Below are 18,737 nucleotides of genomic sequence, written 5' to 3'. Positions count from 1 at the left end.
CAAGGTTGAGGCTTGGGAATGTGTTAGATCTAGATGTAGATCTAAGGCAAAATGGACTCTAGAGGGAGAAATTAGGGTTAGATGAGGTGTAATGGGGATGGGGAGTGTTTTAGGAGAGAAGAAGGTATATGCTAGGGTTTCTTGGAGGAAGTATGTGGTGCCGCACGGGCTAGGGCACGACCATGTCTTATAGACACGGCCGGGTTAGATCGGACTACATGGCCATGCCGAATGGCACGACCCCTTCTTTCCTCCCCTCGGCCCGGGCTCTCACGGTCGTGCCGAATGGCACGGCCCAGCTCTTCTTCTTCTCTGTAGTCTCTGCACGGCCGTGCCAAATGGCACAACCACCTCTCTTCTCCTCTCTGTACTAGCCACACGGTCGTGCAAGGGTGCACAACCAGTGGCTTCTGCATCACTGCAAGCTCCGCACGGCCGTGCAAGGTTGCGTGACCACCACCTTTTAGCTCGGAATGACTCGTCCTTCGTTGTTTCGGCTCCTCCGACGCCTCCAAGCCCATGAATTGCTCACGTCCAGCTCGTAGAGGACATGCACATCCTGAAAATGAACATGAAATAGGTAATGCTACTTGACTAAATCTACTTAAAGAAATGAAAGGGAATAAAATGGATGACGAGACAAAAAAAATGAAAAGAAAACCCTTGCGTTACCTCCCAAGAAGCGCTTGTTTTAGGTCTTTAGCTCGACCCCATTTCAGTCAGTGTGGGTTGAACCCGTTGGAGGACGACCCTCCTTCTAGGGTTGATGCTCCAGTCTGTGCCTTAAATTTCGCTCGTGCAGGACAGATGTATTTCTCACTGCTTGCTAGAGGGAAACTCTCATGGAAACTGTACTCCCCTTTCTTGTGTATGCTGATTTCGCGAGAACTTCCCTGAGAAGAGGGGTTACAGATGGAAGAATTTGACAGATCGAATTCAATCTTTTCCTTGCAGATCTCCAGGGATAGCTTATGATTTTTTACATCGATGATGGCTCCAGTCGTGGTAAGGAATGGTCTTCCAAGGATGATCAGTATCTTGGGATCTTCCTCCATGTGCAAGATAATGAAATTTGTAGGAACTATACATCCACCTACTTCAATTGGCACATCTTCCACTATTCCCATTAGGTACCTGCATGAATGGTCAGCTAGTTGCAGTGCCATCGTGGTCAATTTAATATTCAAGAACCTTAATTTCTTGCATAAAGAGTACGGGAGTAGGCTGACACTGGCTCTCAAGTCACAGAAAGCTCTTGGTATAAGTTCAGTACCAATTTTGCACGGTATGGAGAAACTTCCTGGATCTTGGAGCTTAGGTGGAGGACTCACCATAAGGACAGCGCTATAATTCTCTGTCAGCGCTACAGTCTCGAAGTCGTCTTTCTATCTTCTGTTAGATAAAATTTCCTTTAAAAATTTGGCGAACTTCGGCATTTGGTGCAGTACATCTATCAATGGTACTTCTATGTAGATTTCTTTGATCTTCTTTAGAAAACGGTTGAACTCTTCGTCTCTCTGGGATTCTATAATCTTCTGAGGAAAAGGGATCTTCAGATTCTGTGGTGTAGCTTGAAGAGTTTCTTCAACCCTTTTAGTAGCCTCTTCTTCATCCCTGTTTGGAATTTGACTGGGCATTAGAAGAGAGGGCTCCTTCTCTGAGTCAAGCTCCTTCTGAGTAATGCTTTGGGGACCACCCACGGTACGTCCGCTCCTTAGCTCAATGTGGTTGCAATGTTCTACTGGATTTAAATCTGGTTTCCCTGGAAAAGTACCCTGGGCCGTTGAGATGGACTGAGCTATCTGGGCTATCTGGCTGTCTTGCATCTTTGATGCTTCTCAGAATTTTCCAGCCTCTGGTCAGCTGTTTGATCTCACTCTTCATCTCCTTTTGCTCTGAGAGGGCTTCCTCAAGCATCTTTTCAATCCTGGATAGTTGTGAAGGTGGTTGTTGCCCAGGTTGGTAGCTCTGTTGCCTAGGCTGATAATTCTGATGTGCCAGTCCTTGATCTTGATTATTCGTGTACGAGAAATTGGGGTGATTTTTCCATCCAGGGTTGTAGGTATTGGAGTATGGATTATTTTTCCTCTGATTATAGCTAGTTATTGCATCGCACTGCCCAAGTTGGTTTATCTGTGCTTGCATCGACCCAAGGGGGCAAGTGTCTTGAGCGTGATTCGTGCTCCTGCAGATGTTGCAAACATAGACTATAGCATTAGCGGTGTTGCTCCCCATTGCTTCAAATTTCTTAGTCAGGGCGTCCAGCTTTGCAGACATGAGTGTAAATGCATCCACCTCGAATTTTCCTGATGCCTTCATCTGATTTCCTAATAACGCACTGCTAGACCTTTCAGATGCCCATTAATGGTGGTTATGTGCCACATTCTCTATTATCTCTTCTGCTTCATCAAGGCTCTTATTCATCAATGCTCCTCCTGTCGCAGAGTCCAAGGATACATTCGTGTGATAATTAATTCCATTGTAGAAGGTGTGCAGAAGCAGCCACTTCTCAAGGCCATAATGGGGCACTGTCTCAACATATTCTTGAATCGGTCCCAGGCTTCAAATAGGGATTCTGAGTCTATCTGCTTCAAGCTGGCAATCAGGTTCCTCATGTGGACAGTCTTGCTTGGAGGATAGAACTTGTCTAAGAATTTCTGCTCACATTGCTCCCAAGACGATAGGCTATCTGCTGGCAGAGAATTCAACCAATGCTTGGCCCTGTCTTTAAGAGAAAATCTGAAAAGAAGCAGTCTCACCGATTCTGGAGGAACCCCATTCACCTTAATTATGCCACAGATTTCATAAAACAGCTCTAGATGATGATTCAGGTCTTCGTGTGGTCCTCCTCCAAATTAATTTTGCTAGACCATGTGGATTACTGCGGGCTTGATCTCAAAGTTGTTAGCATTAATGGGTGATGGGTGATGCTGGACCGAACCACTCGTGCATAGGGTGCCGCATAATCTTTCAGCAGTTTGTCGGCCATTTCTGCGGGTTCCTGTGCAGCTTGGAAGGCCTTCTGTAAATTCCTTCTCTGCAGAAAGGTCCTGTCAATCTCTGGATCGAACGGAAGAAGCTGCCCTGAAAGGTTAGCTCTTCGCATGCAAAAACAAGGTATGGAATATGGCAATACAAAATAAAGAATGATACAGACAAAAATAAAAATGCAGTAAATAAAGAAAATAAAACCTAGTCTAATCCAATATGAATATGCTAATGTTATAGACGCAGTCCCCGGCAAGGGCGCCAAAAACTTGTTACGATTCTGTAAGTGCAAGGATTCATCGTCAGTAATAAAATATCAATCCCACAGGGACTGGTTATAAGCACTAGCAATTGTTCACTTAGGGTTAGCTAAGCTACCAATGGTTTTGAATAATCTAAAGAGAGAGGTCGGGAAGAAGAATCAAAAGCTGAAAGTCGAAGTGTTCTCTTGGTTACGAGGTATTCCAGGAGGTCGGTTTCATTGTGGTGGTATTGATGTATCAAGATTTATCCTACTCTCGTTGTCCTTTACCATGCAGTTGCTGAAAACTAAAGCGCTGTACTTTAACACCAAGAGGAAGAAGATCCCTAAGAAAGCCTGTTACGGTTTAACCCTGTCACTAGGGCGCCTCGGAGTATCTAGAGGAAACAACTCTAATTGGTAAGTTAAGAATATCGGTTAGGAGATTAGTTCGGTCTTTCGTTTCCTTGAGGAGAATTTGTCTCTCCTTTCAAGGGAGTGCCCTAGATGTCTGTAAATGGATTACCCCTGTCACTAGGGCCCCTCGGGTGTATGATCCAGGGACAATTCCTATGCGAGGTCAACAAGTTCTACACAATCAAACTTTAAGCAATTGAAACAAGGCATGAAAGATCAACCAACGTGAATAAGCAAAATACGAGTTTTACATCAAACCAATCCTCAACTACTCCCTACTCCTAGAACAGAGGATCTACTTCATAAGTATCAGATCAACGCCCAAAGACATAATATAGATAGCCATATAATCTTTAGATAGAGAGAGGAAGAAAATGTATGCTTATCCGATGATGACGAGTGACCTTCGAATCTGATTCTCTGCTTTTGGAGTCGATGTAGTCGTGGAAAATCATTGGACGGGGCTTCGAGACAACGTAGAATGGCTCCAACGCGAATCCCCTCCTGATGGCTCGCCTCCCCCTCGGCAAAAAAGGTTAAAACCCTTATATAGCCTAGGGTTTGGCCGCCGCGGCACGGCCATGTAAGGGTGGCACGGTCGTGCCCTTCTCCGGTTCTGGTGTGGCTGCACGACCATGCATGGTCGCACGGCTGTGTGGTCTCTGGCCTCTGTTCCCTGAGGCACGGCCGTGCAAGAGGCACGACCTAGCTTTTCCTTGTCTCGGTCTGGGGTGGCACGGCCGTGCAAGGGTGTTACCGTTCCGCAAGTGTACGGAAATGTCGCAAGTAATATAAAAGATTATCGTATCCACAGGGACTGGAATAAGCATTAGAAATGTTTCAACACGAGTTAGCTAAATAACTAATCAATCAAGTTTCAAAGGCTAAATATAACTAATGAAAAGTAGCATAGAAATGAAAGATCAACAAACAAGATTATGGGCTATGATAAAGAGATGTTCTAGGAGTTTTGGTTTCTTTGTAAAACTCCTCAATGTAAATGATCTACCAAATCATTTTTTTCAATTGTCCAACATTTGTAGAAGGTTGCCAGTTCTCTCTTGCAATAGACAACCGGCCTAGGATTGAAATCTATACCTAAATGTGATCAATTAGATATGAACTTATGTTGTCCTTACACGGGCATGTTCCTGTCACGAAGATCCCTCAGATAATCAACACAACGATCATTACTTCTCAACCCATAAGGTATAAAGATTAATCCCTAAATCTATCCTACCCTCTTGAATTATCCTATTTTCCCCTAAAGCTTATCTCTCAAACGTCCTTATACGGGCTTGCACCTTTTGCGTGCTTCCCTCGGAAAATCAAGTGGGATATATTCTCTACAAGATCCATAGGACATTCAAACAATCAATCTAGAATGAGAATTAAGTCCACTTCACAACAATTCATTCAAGATTTAATTGATACAAACAAGACAATATCATAGAAACAAGAAAATGGCAAATCCACAAGAGTTTACATCAATTCATCGTACAAATACTTCCTCCATCCTAGAACAAAGAGATCTACTCCATGAATCGAAGAGAGAAATCCGAAAACATAAATATTACAAGCATTTCTTTGATCCCCAATCTAAGAAGAGGAGAGAAAGAAAACTTATCTATGATGAAACTTGGTCTTCGGATCCAATCCACGCTCCCGGAGTCGAATCCGTTGAAGATCTTCCTTTAGATCGCCCAGAAATCCTCCTAAGCTTGGAAGGAAACACCCAGATCTTGCTCTCTCCCAAAGGGGAGAAGATCCCCTTTCAAATCTTGAAGAAGGCTTTATATAGAGGAGAGGTTTGGGTGCCACGCGGCCTCGTGCCATGGCCGTGTGAGGTTCACACGGCCCTGCCCACTCTCCTCTTTGCCAACCTTACACGGCCATGTGTGAGACACGGTCGTGGCAAGCATCTACCATGACCCCTTTACATGGCCGTGTAGATCTACACGGCCTGAGCTGTATTCGTCTCTAGAAACCTGGCATGACCGTGTGGTGCACACGACCTGCTTCCTTCTCTGCCACTGAGAACTTCACACGGTCGTGTGGTGCATACAGTCAAGGCTTCTCTGATCTCTGAAAAACTTACATGGTCGTGTGGTGCACACGGCCTAGGCTTCCTTGGCTTCAAAACTTGGCACGGTCGTGTGGTGCACACGGCCAGTGTCTTCTTGGCCACTGGAAACTTTACACAACCGTGTAAGGTTACACAGCCATGTTCCTCTTTAGCTCTGGGTTCTTCAAATTCTGGCACGGCTGTGTGAGGTTCACACGGCCATGACCACTTCTCTTCCTACTGTAGTCATATGGCCTGTGATCTCCACACGGCCTAGGCAACCCCCCATGGCAGGGTAGTGTGTGGTTCAGGTAAAGTAACTTCTTCCCTTGCTTTGCTCACAGATTTGGCCTTGAACATGAAATCTTCACCAAATTCGACTCCTATGTACAGAAAATGCATAAAAGCATATCTGTGAATAAAAAGGGTAAATATTTTAAAAGGAAAGCTGGAAGTACGAAAATGCATAGATCAAACATGCTCAAAGTATGTAAATGTGCGTTAAAACATGCATAAAAGAATATATAATCTACGCACATCAAAGGATGCACGGTCGTGTGCTGTTTTGTCTCTGCATTAGCCGCACGGTCGTGTAAGGGTGCACGGCCATGCGCTGCTTCACCTCTGCCTTGGCCGCACAGCCGTGCAAGGGTGCACGACCATGCGCTGTTTCGCCTCTGCCTTGGCCGCACGGCCGTGCAAGGGTGCACGGCCGTGTTCTTTAGCTTGTTTCAGTGCGTAGATAATCGTCCTTTTTTTGCTCCGGAAGTCGTCCTTGTCAACACAAAACCAAGCAAAAAGCAAATATTCGAACAAAAGAATATATATATTGAATATAAGATGAAAGAGACAATCATACAACGAATATATATGAATAAAGTACATGAATGTACACTAAAATATCCGTAAAAGATCATAATATTTGTGCACATCAGTCTCTTCACCGATGCAAAGGAGGGGGAGGTTCTTGGGTCCGGCCTCCTCCGGTCGTGCAAGGACACTACCGCCCCACACCACCACCAACCGGAGTCATCTTGGAGCATGATCGGAGGACTCGTCTTGACGTCGAGGCAAGCTACAAAGCTGTTCAGTTGCTGGAAATTGATGAATGGGCTGTGAACTCAACAAGGGGATGAGTGCTCCTTCCTCACGGATCAGCGGGAGTGCTACAAAGGTTGTGCCGACGATCGTAGGTGGCTGTTTGTCAACGGAACTCTTTCACAGTACCTGCTGACCATTCCACAGAGGATGGATGATGAGCAGTGGTTTTGTCCGCCATGGTGCTCCATGATCAGTAGGGATCATAAAATCTCCGGCGGCAGGAGCTATTTGCGATGACCAGCAAATCTTGGAGTCTTTCTCCGGTGAAGTCTTGGGGAAGGGAAGCTGCTGTTTGCTTCGGTCCAGTGACCAGCAGGTACGTGGAGGGCAATTCGAATTTTGAAATTTGAATTTCAAATCACGGCAATGCAGAGAGTAGTCCAAACGTTGTACGTCACCGCCGAAAGCCAATTCCAGCGCTGCAGCAACTTTCAAAATTCAAATTGAAGTTGAAATGTCAGATTCAAATTTTAATCCATCAACAGCTGGCATTCAAATTCAAAGGGTCTTCAAATCAAGCACGGCACTTGCAAAGTCAAATTTCTTCACCTGCTGCAGCTGACACGGTACTGAACATTTTGAATTCAAACGCGGGCTGAGAAGACACGTTGCTGCTTCAAATTCGAATTCAATTTGACTTCAGTGCTGACATGGCAACCAATTTTGAATCCAAATTCAGAACACAGTTGACACGGAGGCAACCCAAAGCATGACTCTTGTCCAAGGTACTGTAGTTCAACTTCAGCATTTCCCTATGCTATTGCCCTTGCACAGAATGCAATCACTGCTGTTGGAGACGTGGCTTGATACGGATGCAAGGAATACTGGCTGATGTTCTGGGAGCTAGGGATCAAGATGACCAGCAGTGATAAGGTGAACAGTGAGGAGCACCCTTCGTTACGAAGTCGCCGGCGGTAGCAAGGATTGTGCCGACGATTGCAAGTAGTTGTTTCTTGGTGTACATCACAGAGAGCGCCTGCCGACCAGTTCACCGGATGTCCCGCTGTGGTTGCGGAGACCGGGAGTGAAGGGCAATGGTTTATTGCTGCCATGGTGCTTATTGGCTGGTAGGAAGGCATGTTTTCACAGAGTATTGCCGACAGCAGTTTCTTTCGGTGACCAGCAGATTTTTGAAGATTCCAGCGACATTTGTGAGGAAGGGGTTGAGGGCACATTGGATTCAGTGGCAACTGCTCATCGCGGTGTCATGTGAGGAGCTGCTAGGTTAGTTTTGTGTCTCGGACGTGGAGGTTGGCCGGCATCTGCTTGCGGAGATGGTGAGTCACAAACGACACAGTGGAGGCTATGTTGATACAGTCATTAGTGGGAGTATTGCTTGTTTGTATGGTTGTCTGGTTGGGTTTGTGCCCGAGATCCTGTGTACATGTGATGGCGGTTGATGTCTGTGTACATCAACCTAGTGTGGTGATACCAATGCCTAGCCTTGTGCGGCATTGTATCATTTAGCGGCCTTATGGATTTTTCATTCCGATATGGCATTGGTCCGGATATGACGAATGAGGACCTATGCGCCATAGGTTGCTGTACGTTCCTTTCGCTCCATCTATACGATAATTTACCTTTTATCAAAAAAAAAAAAAAAAATCAGATATAGCTAGCAGCTCTCAGACTCCTTTAGATTTCATGGGAGAAATTAATATGGATAACATGATGGTATCCTAAAACAACCTAATAATCACAGTTACATAGTAACTCATTTCCATTACAGCAGAAACTCCACTAAACGTCATTCCAATAGTAACTCCACTAAACTTTCCCTAAATGTCAGCCATGACAATTTTCTCCACCAAAACCACAACTTAACCCCCACTAAAAGTACTACAGTACCTCCACTCAGCCAAAACGTCAGCCATGACATTTTTTGACTACCACTTTTCTCTTCTACATACTTTCTAGCCAGACCCCTCTCCTCTCTCTTACCACCTGTCTCTCCTTAATACTCTATTGACAAACTCCCTTTTCCAGCATGCATTCTCTCTTTCCTTCCTTCCTAAGCAATCTGCTCCTCTTACGCCTATAAAAAGCCACTACCCTTTCAGCTTAAGGGCATCTCCCAACCTCTCCAATCTCCATCGCAAGTGTTCCTTCTCAGTAAGTTCTCAAGTGTGCTCAGTTGTCTTTGTAAGTTTTCTCTATGTACTCCTTATAAAAATATGTAATATATAAACCTTCGTAAATTTTGCTCTAAATTTCTGTCCGTAAAATTTCATCTTCCTATAAAAATTCTATATTAAATAAAAATCAATTTTTTTTATAATGAACTGAAAACTCCCTAACTTGGTCAGGAAGGACTATACTCTAATATTTCCGTCTATATTTTCTTATTTGTCTTCCTCAGTCCTTTCTTAATAACCAATCAGTGAATACTAACTATATCAGGAATAACCTAAAGAAGAACCTATAAGACTTGTGCAAGTTAAATAAGAAGGGTTTCCTACTTTAAGTCTTATGCATAAGTTGGGACAATGGTTCAACGGTGAAGTCTTGAACAGGTGAGGCTCCTTGGAAAATAAACAAGAAAAGAAAAAGATAAGAATATCAAAGTATTTTCTCACTTGACCAAGTCCCTCCTCAAAGTAAAACAACCACTCCTTGGACTCATGTAAAAAAAGAATTGTTCTATTACTATATTTACTGGTCTATTACTTGTTACTACTATTCTTCTTATTATTACTATTGTTTTACTCTATTCTGTGTATCACTACTACTTGTTTTTGCTCTTCTGCTTACTATTACTGCTTGTTGGTGCAGTTTACACTAATGGTCTAACTCAGGTTTTGATGAATGATAAGTAAGTTAAATTAGGTGTTGTTGTGATCTAATTGCTTAACTAAGTGTGCAAGAGTTGACGAGTCTGGAGGACTTGACACCAGACTGAAATCTAGCTAGGTCCGCGGGATTTGATATTTGGTACAAATATCAGATAGGTTAAATGACCAACCTAATATCTAGTAGGAAGTCCAGCTGGGTCCACGGGACCTGATAGCTACAAAAGTCTAGTTGGGTCTGCGGACCTGACAACTACATGAAGAACTGGTGGGTAAAGAGGGTAGTCAACCCACTATAAGATGGTAAGTGAAGGTAAGTTACTAGAGGAGAGTGACTCGATGAGGAAGCGTCCTAGTTGAAATAGGCATCGGTTCAGTTTAGGTCTATTTTGGATCCCTAAATTGAGACCTCAACTAGATCCTAATCTCGAGAAGACAGAGTCTAATTATTACTCATTATTATTGTGCTAACACTTGTCTTGCAGGTTATTGGACTAACATTTTTTGTAGGGAGAAAGGAACACAAAAGGCATCGGGTGAAGAGTGCCCGAGGCGCCTTCAAGTAGTGGATGCACCTTCGCACTGTTCATGGAAGGCACCTTCCATAGGATAAAATTTAGACTTCATCGAAGATAAGGACCGGGCTATTTGGGATCAGATTTCTTAGGTTGGAGGCACTTTCAGGGCTATGGAAGGTGCCTTCCACACCCTTTATAAGGTCATCTCGACCTAGTTCACAATACAACTTATATACAAGGTTTTATGTGTCCGATTGAGATTTCGATCGCTTTGGCTTCCTGCTGCAACTCTGCTATGACGCTGCTACACCCGTCTACCATTGAGAAGCCATCCAAACACCAAGCTTGAGTCGACCGTCTCCGAAAAAGTGTTTGGTAAAATTAATTTTTGTACTTAATTATTGCAAAAGGACAAGTGTAGTGTGTTGCACTTGTTCCGACTTTTCTTTGTACTCGATCCCCTCATCTCCTATTTCTGGAAGAGGTATTTTAGTAGATTGCCCATCAATAGATTTGTGAGACTTGGGTCTTGGAGTAGGAGTTGCTGAAGGTTTCGAACCAAGTAAAATCGATTGAGTTTCCCTTGTATGTTATTTTTCTTTAATCTTTCCGCTGTGTAACTTCGTTTAACTCACAATTTTCAACGAACGTGATTTACCTCCACCCCCCCCCCCCTCCCCCTCACAATCCAACACTGTTGTTTTACTACAGTTATGTTTTACCGTTATTTCACTATTGTTTTGTTTTATTATTTTTAAAAAATGGGTTCAACCAGAATCCCAATAAAAGATCCATGCGCATCACGAGACCAACCAACAAAGCGTTAGTGACATAAGACCGGGGTGGGAATTCCTAGCTAGGCCCTTTGACACTCAAGTCAATCTCCAGCGAGAAGAAGAAGAAACTGAATTGTGGAATTAGGGTTTGATGTGTATGTTTGCGTAAGTTCGCATACCTGGCCAATGGAGAGGATTCCCCTTTTTATACCACCTCATTATCATCTTCATGGAGTTATCAGTCATCCACTGTCCCAGCGCTTCATCCCGCCAATATAAGACAGGATCAAATTTGACGCTGTCTGTGGGAACTCTCACCTGAATCTGAGACTTCGTGATGGAGGACGCTGGAAAACCCAATACCATTACTCTGACTCAAGAAGATTGGGAGTTGCTCATCAGCTCCAAGGTCCAAAAGGCGTTGCAGCAACAATAGCAAGTGAACACTGGAGGTACTCTACCAGTAGCAATAAATCCAGCTATTTGAATTACGGATCACTGAAAAAATAGAGGTATGGAAGAAGAGGATGTTGCTTACATAACTCCTGCTCCTGTTTCTCCCACTCGACATCCTCAATCATTTTTTCGTACTCCGATGGAGCAAGGAGGATGAAAGCTGGTGTTTCAAGAATCCTTTGATGAAGCACCCATGAAGGAAAAGCGTAAAGGGAAGGTGGTGACCAGTGATAGTTCCCCTGAAAGAATTGTTACACCGTTTTCCCAGAGAGTTCTTGACGATCCATTGCCCAAACATTATCAGAATCTGAACATTGGAGACTACTCTAGAACTACTAACCCTGAGGATTATCTCTTTAAATTTGAGAGTACCGCTCTTTTACAGCAATTTACTAATGGGGTGAAATGTAGAATGTTTCTTACTACTCTAGGAGGAGCAGCTCAAAGATGGTTTAAGAGATTGTCATAGAATTCTATCAAATGTTTCAAGGATTTCTGTAAAGTATTCCTTCATCATTTTTCCAGCAATATGAGGTATTACAAAACTCCTTGGAGTCTTTTTTTTCATTAAACAGGGGCCTAAGGAAAGCATCAGGGCCTATATTAAAAGATTTAATCAAGTGGCTATCGATGTCCCTAATGCCACTATTGAAATTTTGGTAAGTGTCTTTTCTCAAGGGCTTAATGATAATGATTTCTTTAAGGATCTGGTACGTAACCCTCCAACCAACTTTGTTTTGTTAATTGAGCAAGCTACTGAATTCATCAATGTGGAAGAAGCCCAAGCTGCTCGTAAGAAAGAGAATGTGGTACCTATTTCGGTTCCGATTAATGACAGATCCACAGCTTCTGTTCATCCACCTAGAGGACCTCGTATGGTTCCTCTGCCACACCGCCAGCTTGAGCATAGGCCCCAAGCAGTACAACACGTGCAGATGACACAGGAAATTCCAAGGAGGTAGTGTACCTACCATATATCAGGTACTCACTATACTGAAAATTGTTTTTCCTTGAAGAACCAACGGGCAAATAATGGTTGATATCGCCAATGATCTCCCAATCAGCAACCCTATCAAAGGCAAAATAGCCTGCTCAAGCAGGAATATCGGCCGGCTGAGCCACAACAGGGAGCATTGCAAGTACCGGGCGAGCCATCTCGAGCACCCCAACCAACACAGCCCCAGATGACAACCGCTCGGTAGGAGGAGAATCGGAGTAATGCCACCCGAGACATTATAAATATGATCACGGGCAGCCCTACAGATGGTGACTCAAAGAGGGCGAGAAAGTCGCATGCTCGACGGTTATAAATACATGCCATGGGGTGCAGTGCAGAAAAGGCAACAGGACCGGAGATTAGTTTTGGTCCTAAAGACCTAGAGGAGGTAGAAGTACCCCATAATGATGCGCTAATAATCAAAGCTATCATAGCTAATTATAATATTTATCGTACTTTCATTGATACTGGTAGTTCTGTTAATATTATCTTCAAAAAAAGCTTTTGACCAACTGTAGATAGATCCGAGCAAGCTTCAACCCATGGTGACTCCTCTTTATGGTTTCTGTTGGTGCAGCGGGGCCAACAAGAGGGGAGGGGTAAATTTCCTGAAAAATAAGAATACTGATGTGCGTAGATTATATACTATTTTATGCATGTTTTGACACACATTCACATACTTTTAGCATGCTTGATCTATACATTTTCGTATCTCCAGCTTTCCTTTTAGCATATTTACTCTTTTTGTTCGGAGATATACTTTTGTACATTTTTTGTACACATGAGTCGAATTCGGTGAAGAATGCATGTTCAAGGCCAAATCTGTGAGCGAAGCAATGGGAGAAGACACCTTACTTGAACCCCACACGGCCCTGCCATGGGGGGTTGCCTAGGCCGTGTGGAGTTCCTTGGCCGTATGGATGCAACAGAGATGGAAGTTGCCATGGCCGTGTGAACCTCACACGCCCGTGTCAAGATTTGAAGCCAAATGGAGCCATGGCCATGTACACCACACGACCATGTGAGATTTCCAGAGACCAGGAAGGCCCTGGCCGTGTACATCACATGGTCGTGCAGGGTTTCCAGTGAGCAAAAGGGTCCTGGCCGTGTACACCACACGGTCGTGCCAGGTTTCCAGAGGCGGAGGCAGTGCAGGCCGTGTAGATCTACATGGCCGTGTAAGGAGAGCATTGGCAGAAGCAAGCCACGGTCGTGTACCACACACGACCATGTAAGGTTGACAGAGAGGAGAGTGGGCAGGGTCGTGTGAACCTCACACGGCCGTGCCACGGGGCTGTGTGGCACCCAAACCCCTCCTCTATTTAAACCCTTCTTCAAGATTTGAAAGGAGATCTTCTCCCCTTTGGGAGATAACAAGATTTGGGCATTTCCTTCAATTCTTAGAGGGATTTTTAGGCGATCAAAAGGGAGATCTTCAACGGATTCGACTTCGAGAGCGTGGATTGGATCCGAAGACCAAGCTTCATCATAGATAAGTTTTCTTTCTCTCCTCTTCTTGAACTGGGGATCAAAGAAATGCTTGTAATCTTTATATTTTCATATTTCTCTCTTTGATTCATGGAGTAGATCTCTTTGTTCTAGGATGAGGGAGTATTTGTACGATGAATTGATGTAAACTCTTGTTGATTTTCCATTTCTTTGTTTATATGATATTGTCTTATTTGTATCAATTTAATCTTGAATAAATTGTTGTGATGTAGACCTAATTCTCATTATAGATTGATTGTTTGAATGTCCTATGGATCTTGTACAGATTATCTCCCACTCGATTTTCCGAGGGAAGCACGCTAAAGGTGCAAGCCCGTGTAAGGACGTTTGAGGGATAAGCTTTAGGGGAAAATAGGATAATTCAAGAGGGTAGGATAGATTTAGGGAATTAATCTTTATATCTTATGGGTTGAGAAGTAATGATCTTTATGTTGATTATCCGAGGGATATTCATGACAGGAACATGCCCGTGTAAGGACAACATAAGTTTATATCTAATTGATCATATTTAGGTATAGATTTTAGTCCTAGGTCGATTGTCTATTGTAAGAGAGAACTGGCAATCTTCTACAAATATTGGACAATTAAGAAATAGGATTTGGTAGATCATTTACATTGAAGAGTCTTACAAAGAAACCAAAACTCCTAGAACATCCCTTTATCATAGCCCATAATCTTGTTTGTTGATCTTTCATTTCTATGTTTACTTTTCATTAGTTACATTTAGCTTTTGGAAACCAATTGATTAGTTGTTTAGCTAACTCGTGTTGAAACATTTCTAGTGCTTATTCCAGTCCCTGTGGATACGATAATCTTTTATACTACTTGCGACATTTCTATAAACTTGCGAAACGTAATAAGTTTTTGGCACCGTTGCCGGGGACTTCGCTATAACATTAGGGATTATCGATTGAGTTAGTCTAAACATAACTTTTCTTTTCTTATCATTAGTATAGTTAAACCTAATTGTTAGAATTCTGTTTTCATCGTTCTTTATTGTACACTTTGCTATTTCTTAGCAATTCTTTTTTACTGCGGTGAATGTAATTCTGTATCTCCTATTTCTATACTTTTGCACATTAAAGATGGTATTCAGGTCATTAGGGGATTATGGAGCCCCAAGATCTGCAAAAGGACTAGGGCCAATTGTTCACCCTGAAATCCAAGCAAGAAATTTTAAGATCAAACCATCCTTTATCATAATGATTCAGCAAGCTCAGTTTGGGGGTATGGAGATTGAGAATCCTTATTCACATCTTATGGAATTCTATAGATATTGCTATACTTTGAGGTATGAGGAGGTCCCATTTGATATTATACAGCTACTGGTTTTTTCTTTTAGTCTAAAAGGTGCTGCGAAGAGATGATTTAATTCTCTGAAACCTCAAAGTATCAAAACTTGGGATGAGTTAGAGCGGAAGTTCTTGGACAAATATTTTCCCCCACAGAAAACTACTTATTTGAGAAGCCAAATCTTGAATTTTAAGCAATTTGTTAGAGAAGAGTTACATCAAGCTTGGGAAAGATATTCTTCTCTCTTACAGTTATGTCCGCATCATGGTATCGAAAAATGGTTAATCATGCACTTATTCTATGTTGGGCTCTCTTTTTCAAATAAATGTCAATTAGATATAGCCTCTGGAGGTTCTTTTTTGAAAAACGCATAGAAGAAGCCTATGAGATAATTTGCAGGATTGCATCAAATTTTAATGATTGGTCAGAACAGAATGATATGACCATTAATATGGTTGAAGGAGAGGAGAATGATGAGAAAGGAATTACTCTGGACAAAAATAATTTTCAAGTATTATTGCCCTGGTGTTCTGAGTCTCTATCAAAAATATTTGATGATGTGTTATTTTCAACAAAAGAAAAGAAAAGCTTGAGTGATTATAAGGAGGATGACATTTCGCAAAAAAATGAAGAAGATTTAGAGGGGGGGGGGGGGTCTCAAGAGGAAGAAATTAAGTTCATAGAGCAAGAGCCAATTGTGCCAGAGATTGTGTCGCCTCAACTTGAACTTAAGCCATTACCATCAAACTTAAAGTATGAATTTCTTGAACCAGATTCCACTTTTCCAGTTATAATCAATGTCAATCTAACTGAGTCTGAAACAAAGAGATCTACTCCATGAATCGAAGAGAGAAATCCTAAAACATAAAGATTACAAGCATTTCTTTGATCCCCAATCCAAGAAGAGGAGAGAAAGAAAACTTATCTATGATGAAGCTTGGTCTTCGGATCAAATCCACGCTCCCGAAGTCGAATCCGTTGAAGATCTCCCTTTTGATCGCCTAGAAATCCCTCTAAGAATGGAAGGAAACACCCAAATCTTGCTATCTCCCAAAGGGGAGAAGATCCCCTTTTAAATCTTGAAGATGGGTTTAAATAGAGGGGTTTGGGCGCCACACGGCCCCGTGGCACGCTCGTGTGAGGTGAACACAGCCCTGCACATTCTCCTCTCTGTCAACCTTACACGGCCGTGTGTGGTACACGACCATGGCTTGCTTCTACCAATGCTCTCCTTACACGACCGTGTAGATCTAAACGGCCTCCACTGCCTCTGCCTCTGGAAACCTGGTACGGTCGTGTGGTGTACACGACCAGGACCCTTTTGCTCACTGGAAACCCTGAATGGTCGTGTGATGTACACGACCAGGGCCTTCCTGGTCTCTGGAAATCTCACATGGCCGTGTGGTGTACATGTCCATGGCTCCATTTGGCTTCAAATCTTGACACGGCCGTGTGAGGTTCACACGGCCATGGCAACTTCCATCTCTGCTACATCCACACAGCCAAGGAACTCTACACGGCCTGGGCAACCCCCCGTGGCAGGGCCGTGTGGGGTTCAAGTAAGGTGTCTTCTCCCATTGCTACGCTCATAGATTTGGCCTTGAACATGCATTCTTCACTGAATTCGATTGATGCCATTTCCTTTCAGTATCAAGGATAAAGCAAGGACTTGGCTATATTCTCTCTGTCCTTAAAGCATCACAAGTTGAGAACAATTGGAGAAGCAATTTCTAAATCATTTTTTTCCTCTAAGTAGAACAGTGTATATGAGGAATTGCATAACAAATTTTGCTCAAGTATATGGAGAATCATTATTTGAAGCATGAGATAGATTCAAGAGTCTTCAAAGACAGTGCCCTCATCATGGTTTTGAAAAATGGTTGATTTTACACATATTCTATGGGGGAATTTCTTTCTCAGACAAGAGTTTATTGGATTCATCAGCTGGAGGTTCTTTTATGGATAAAAGTGTAGATGAAGCTTATTCATTAATTGATCAAGTGACATTGAATCTCCATGAATGGTCAAACAAAAGTTGGATGGAATTTCCCTCAGATATTTTAAGAAGTGCAAGCCATAAATGTAAGAGAGCATGTTAAACAAAATGCAATTCAACCACCCAAAAATGTTGAAATTCACAAGTCACAGAGTGAGGAGTTCAAACATTTGGGGGCAAAGCTTGATAGTATTGTTTCAAAATGATTCAAAGAAGATCCCCCTCCTACTCAATCAAGATCTAGTGAAAAGTGTGATAATGTTGGGTTGAGAATTGAAAAAAAAAAATCATGAAGAACTTCTAAAAAAAGACATGTTTAAAATTGAGGAGAAGAATAATAGAAAACCACAAGAACTCAGTTCCATTTCTCCAAGAAGTTCCCAAAGGCCACAAGTACCTTTCCCTTAACGATTGATCACACCAACACTAGATAAGCAAGTTGGACCTCCTCCAAAAGCTCTAAAGGAATTTGGGAAAAAGAATGTTCAATCTTTCCTAGGACCTTCATTAAGGGTTCCTTTTCCACAAAGGTTAGTGGGGGTTAATGAAAATAAGGACTTCGACAAATCCTGTGACACTAATATGGTTGAGTGCAAATTTTTGAATGTATATGAAGATGAGGACTCTTTAGATGAGGATTTTATTGATCATCTAGTGGTAAATAAGTTTTCAGATCTACCTCCAAATTTTATAGGGTGTTATAGTGACATTGAATTTTCAGATGATGAATGTGATGTGGTGGATCAACTTAAAACTGCAAGTGAAGTTATTGATCCTCTTGTTATTGATTCTCCTATTGAGGATATAAATGTTGGTTTATTTTTTGATGTATGTGTTGATGATGATGATATGGAAGAATGTGTAGGGAGCTGTGTTGTGGAAACAACATCTCAAGGATCACAACCTTTGTCCACACAACCCTTAGAGGTTGTAAGAATTGATCATGTTATGGAACAATGTGTAGGGACTTATGCAGAGCTAGCAGAGTCTCAAGAATCATCATAATTGATATCATCAACACCTGAGCCAGAGCCAAAACCATCATTGAATTTAGATGAGGTTACATCCACATGCTTAGAACTTTCAGGTATCTCTCAGCAAAGTAAGGTTAGTATTTCTTGTGATCTTTTGAAAAATTTTATAGAGGTACCTATCATTGACTTTGTTGAATGTGATTCAATTTTTATTTCTTATGTTGGTGCGGGAAGCATCCGACGATCGAACTCGTGTTTTGATAATGGCAAAGAATTTAAAGTTAAGGTGTTTTGTATTCTAACAAGTCTACTTGAGGATTTCAGGAAAGTCCTAGCTGCGGTTAGGCAAAGGGATAAACCCTAGGGGGTGGTAACCCTAGGTTATAGGGGGTGGTAACCCTATGGGAAAGTCTTGGCAGGTCGATGGCTTCAGGCAAAAGTCCTAGGGGGTGGTAACCCTAGGTGGAAAGTCCTGGTGTCGCGAACTAGGTGAAAGACTGGACTGGCCGGGAAGCGGATGTCCAGCAGAAAGTCCGGAAGCGTCGAGTGCTGAGCAAAAGTCCAGTCGATCTGGAGGATCGCACTGGCAGCAGGTAAATCTCCTGAGTGGAGTAGGT

At 42.6% G+C, this 18,737-nt stretch overlaps 1 protein-coding gene and 1 non-coding gene across 2 annotated transcripts; both read right to left on the bottom strand.

Moving 5' to 3' along the window:
- Positions 1-719: 719 nt before the first annotated feature.
- LOC122050731 lies at positions 720-1,166 on the bottom strand. Its single transcript, XM_042611615.1, has one exon. The coding sequence runs from the start codon at positions 1,164-1,166 to the stop codon at positions 720-722; it is 447 nt and encodes a 148-aa protein (XP_042467549.1).
- A 15,748-nt stretch (positions 1,167-16,914) lies between these two features.
- Positions 16,915-17,020, bottom strand: LOC122054343. The gene has a single exon (XR_006132669.1). It is a non-coding gene; the product is annotated as a small nucleolar RNA R71 (small nucleolar RNA).
- Positions 17,021-18,737: the final 1,717 nt, after the last annotated feature.

The sequence above is a fragment of the Zingiber officinale genome, chromosome 3A, assembly GCF_018446385.1.
Source record: "Zingiber officinale cultivar Zhangliang chromosome 3A, Zo_v1.1, whole genome shotgun sequence".
Taxonomy (NCBI): Eukaryota; Viridiplantae; Streptophyta; class Magnoliopsida; order Zingiberales; family Zingiberaceae; genus Zingiber; species Zingiber officinale.
The sequence above is the reverse complement of the archived record's forward strand: the minus strand, read 5'-3'. Positions and strand labels throughout refer to the sequence as shown.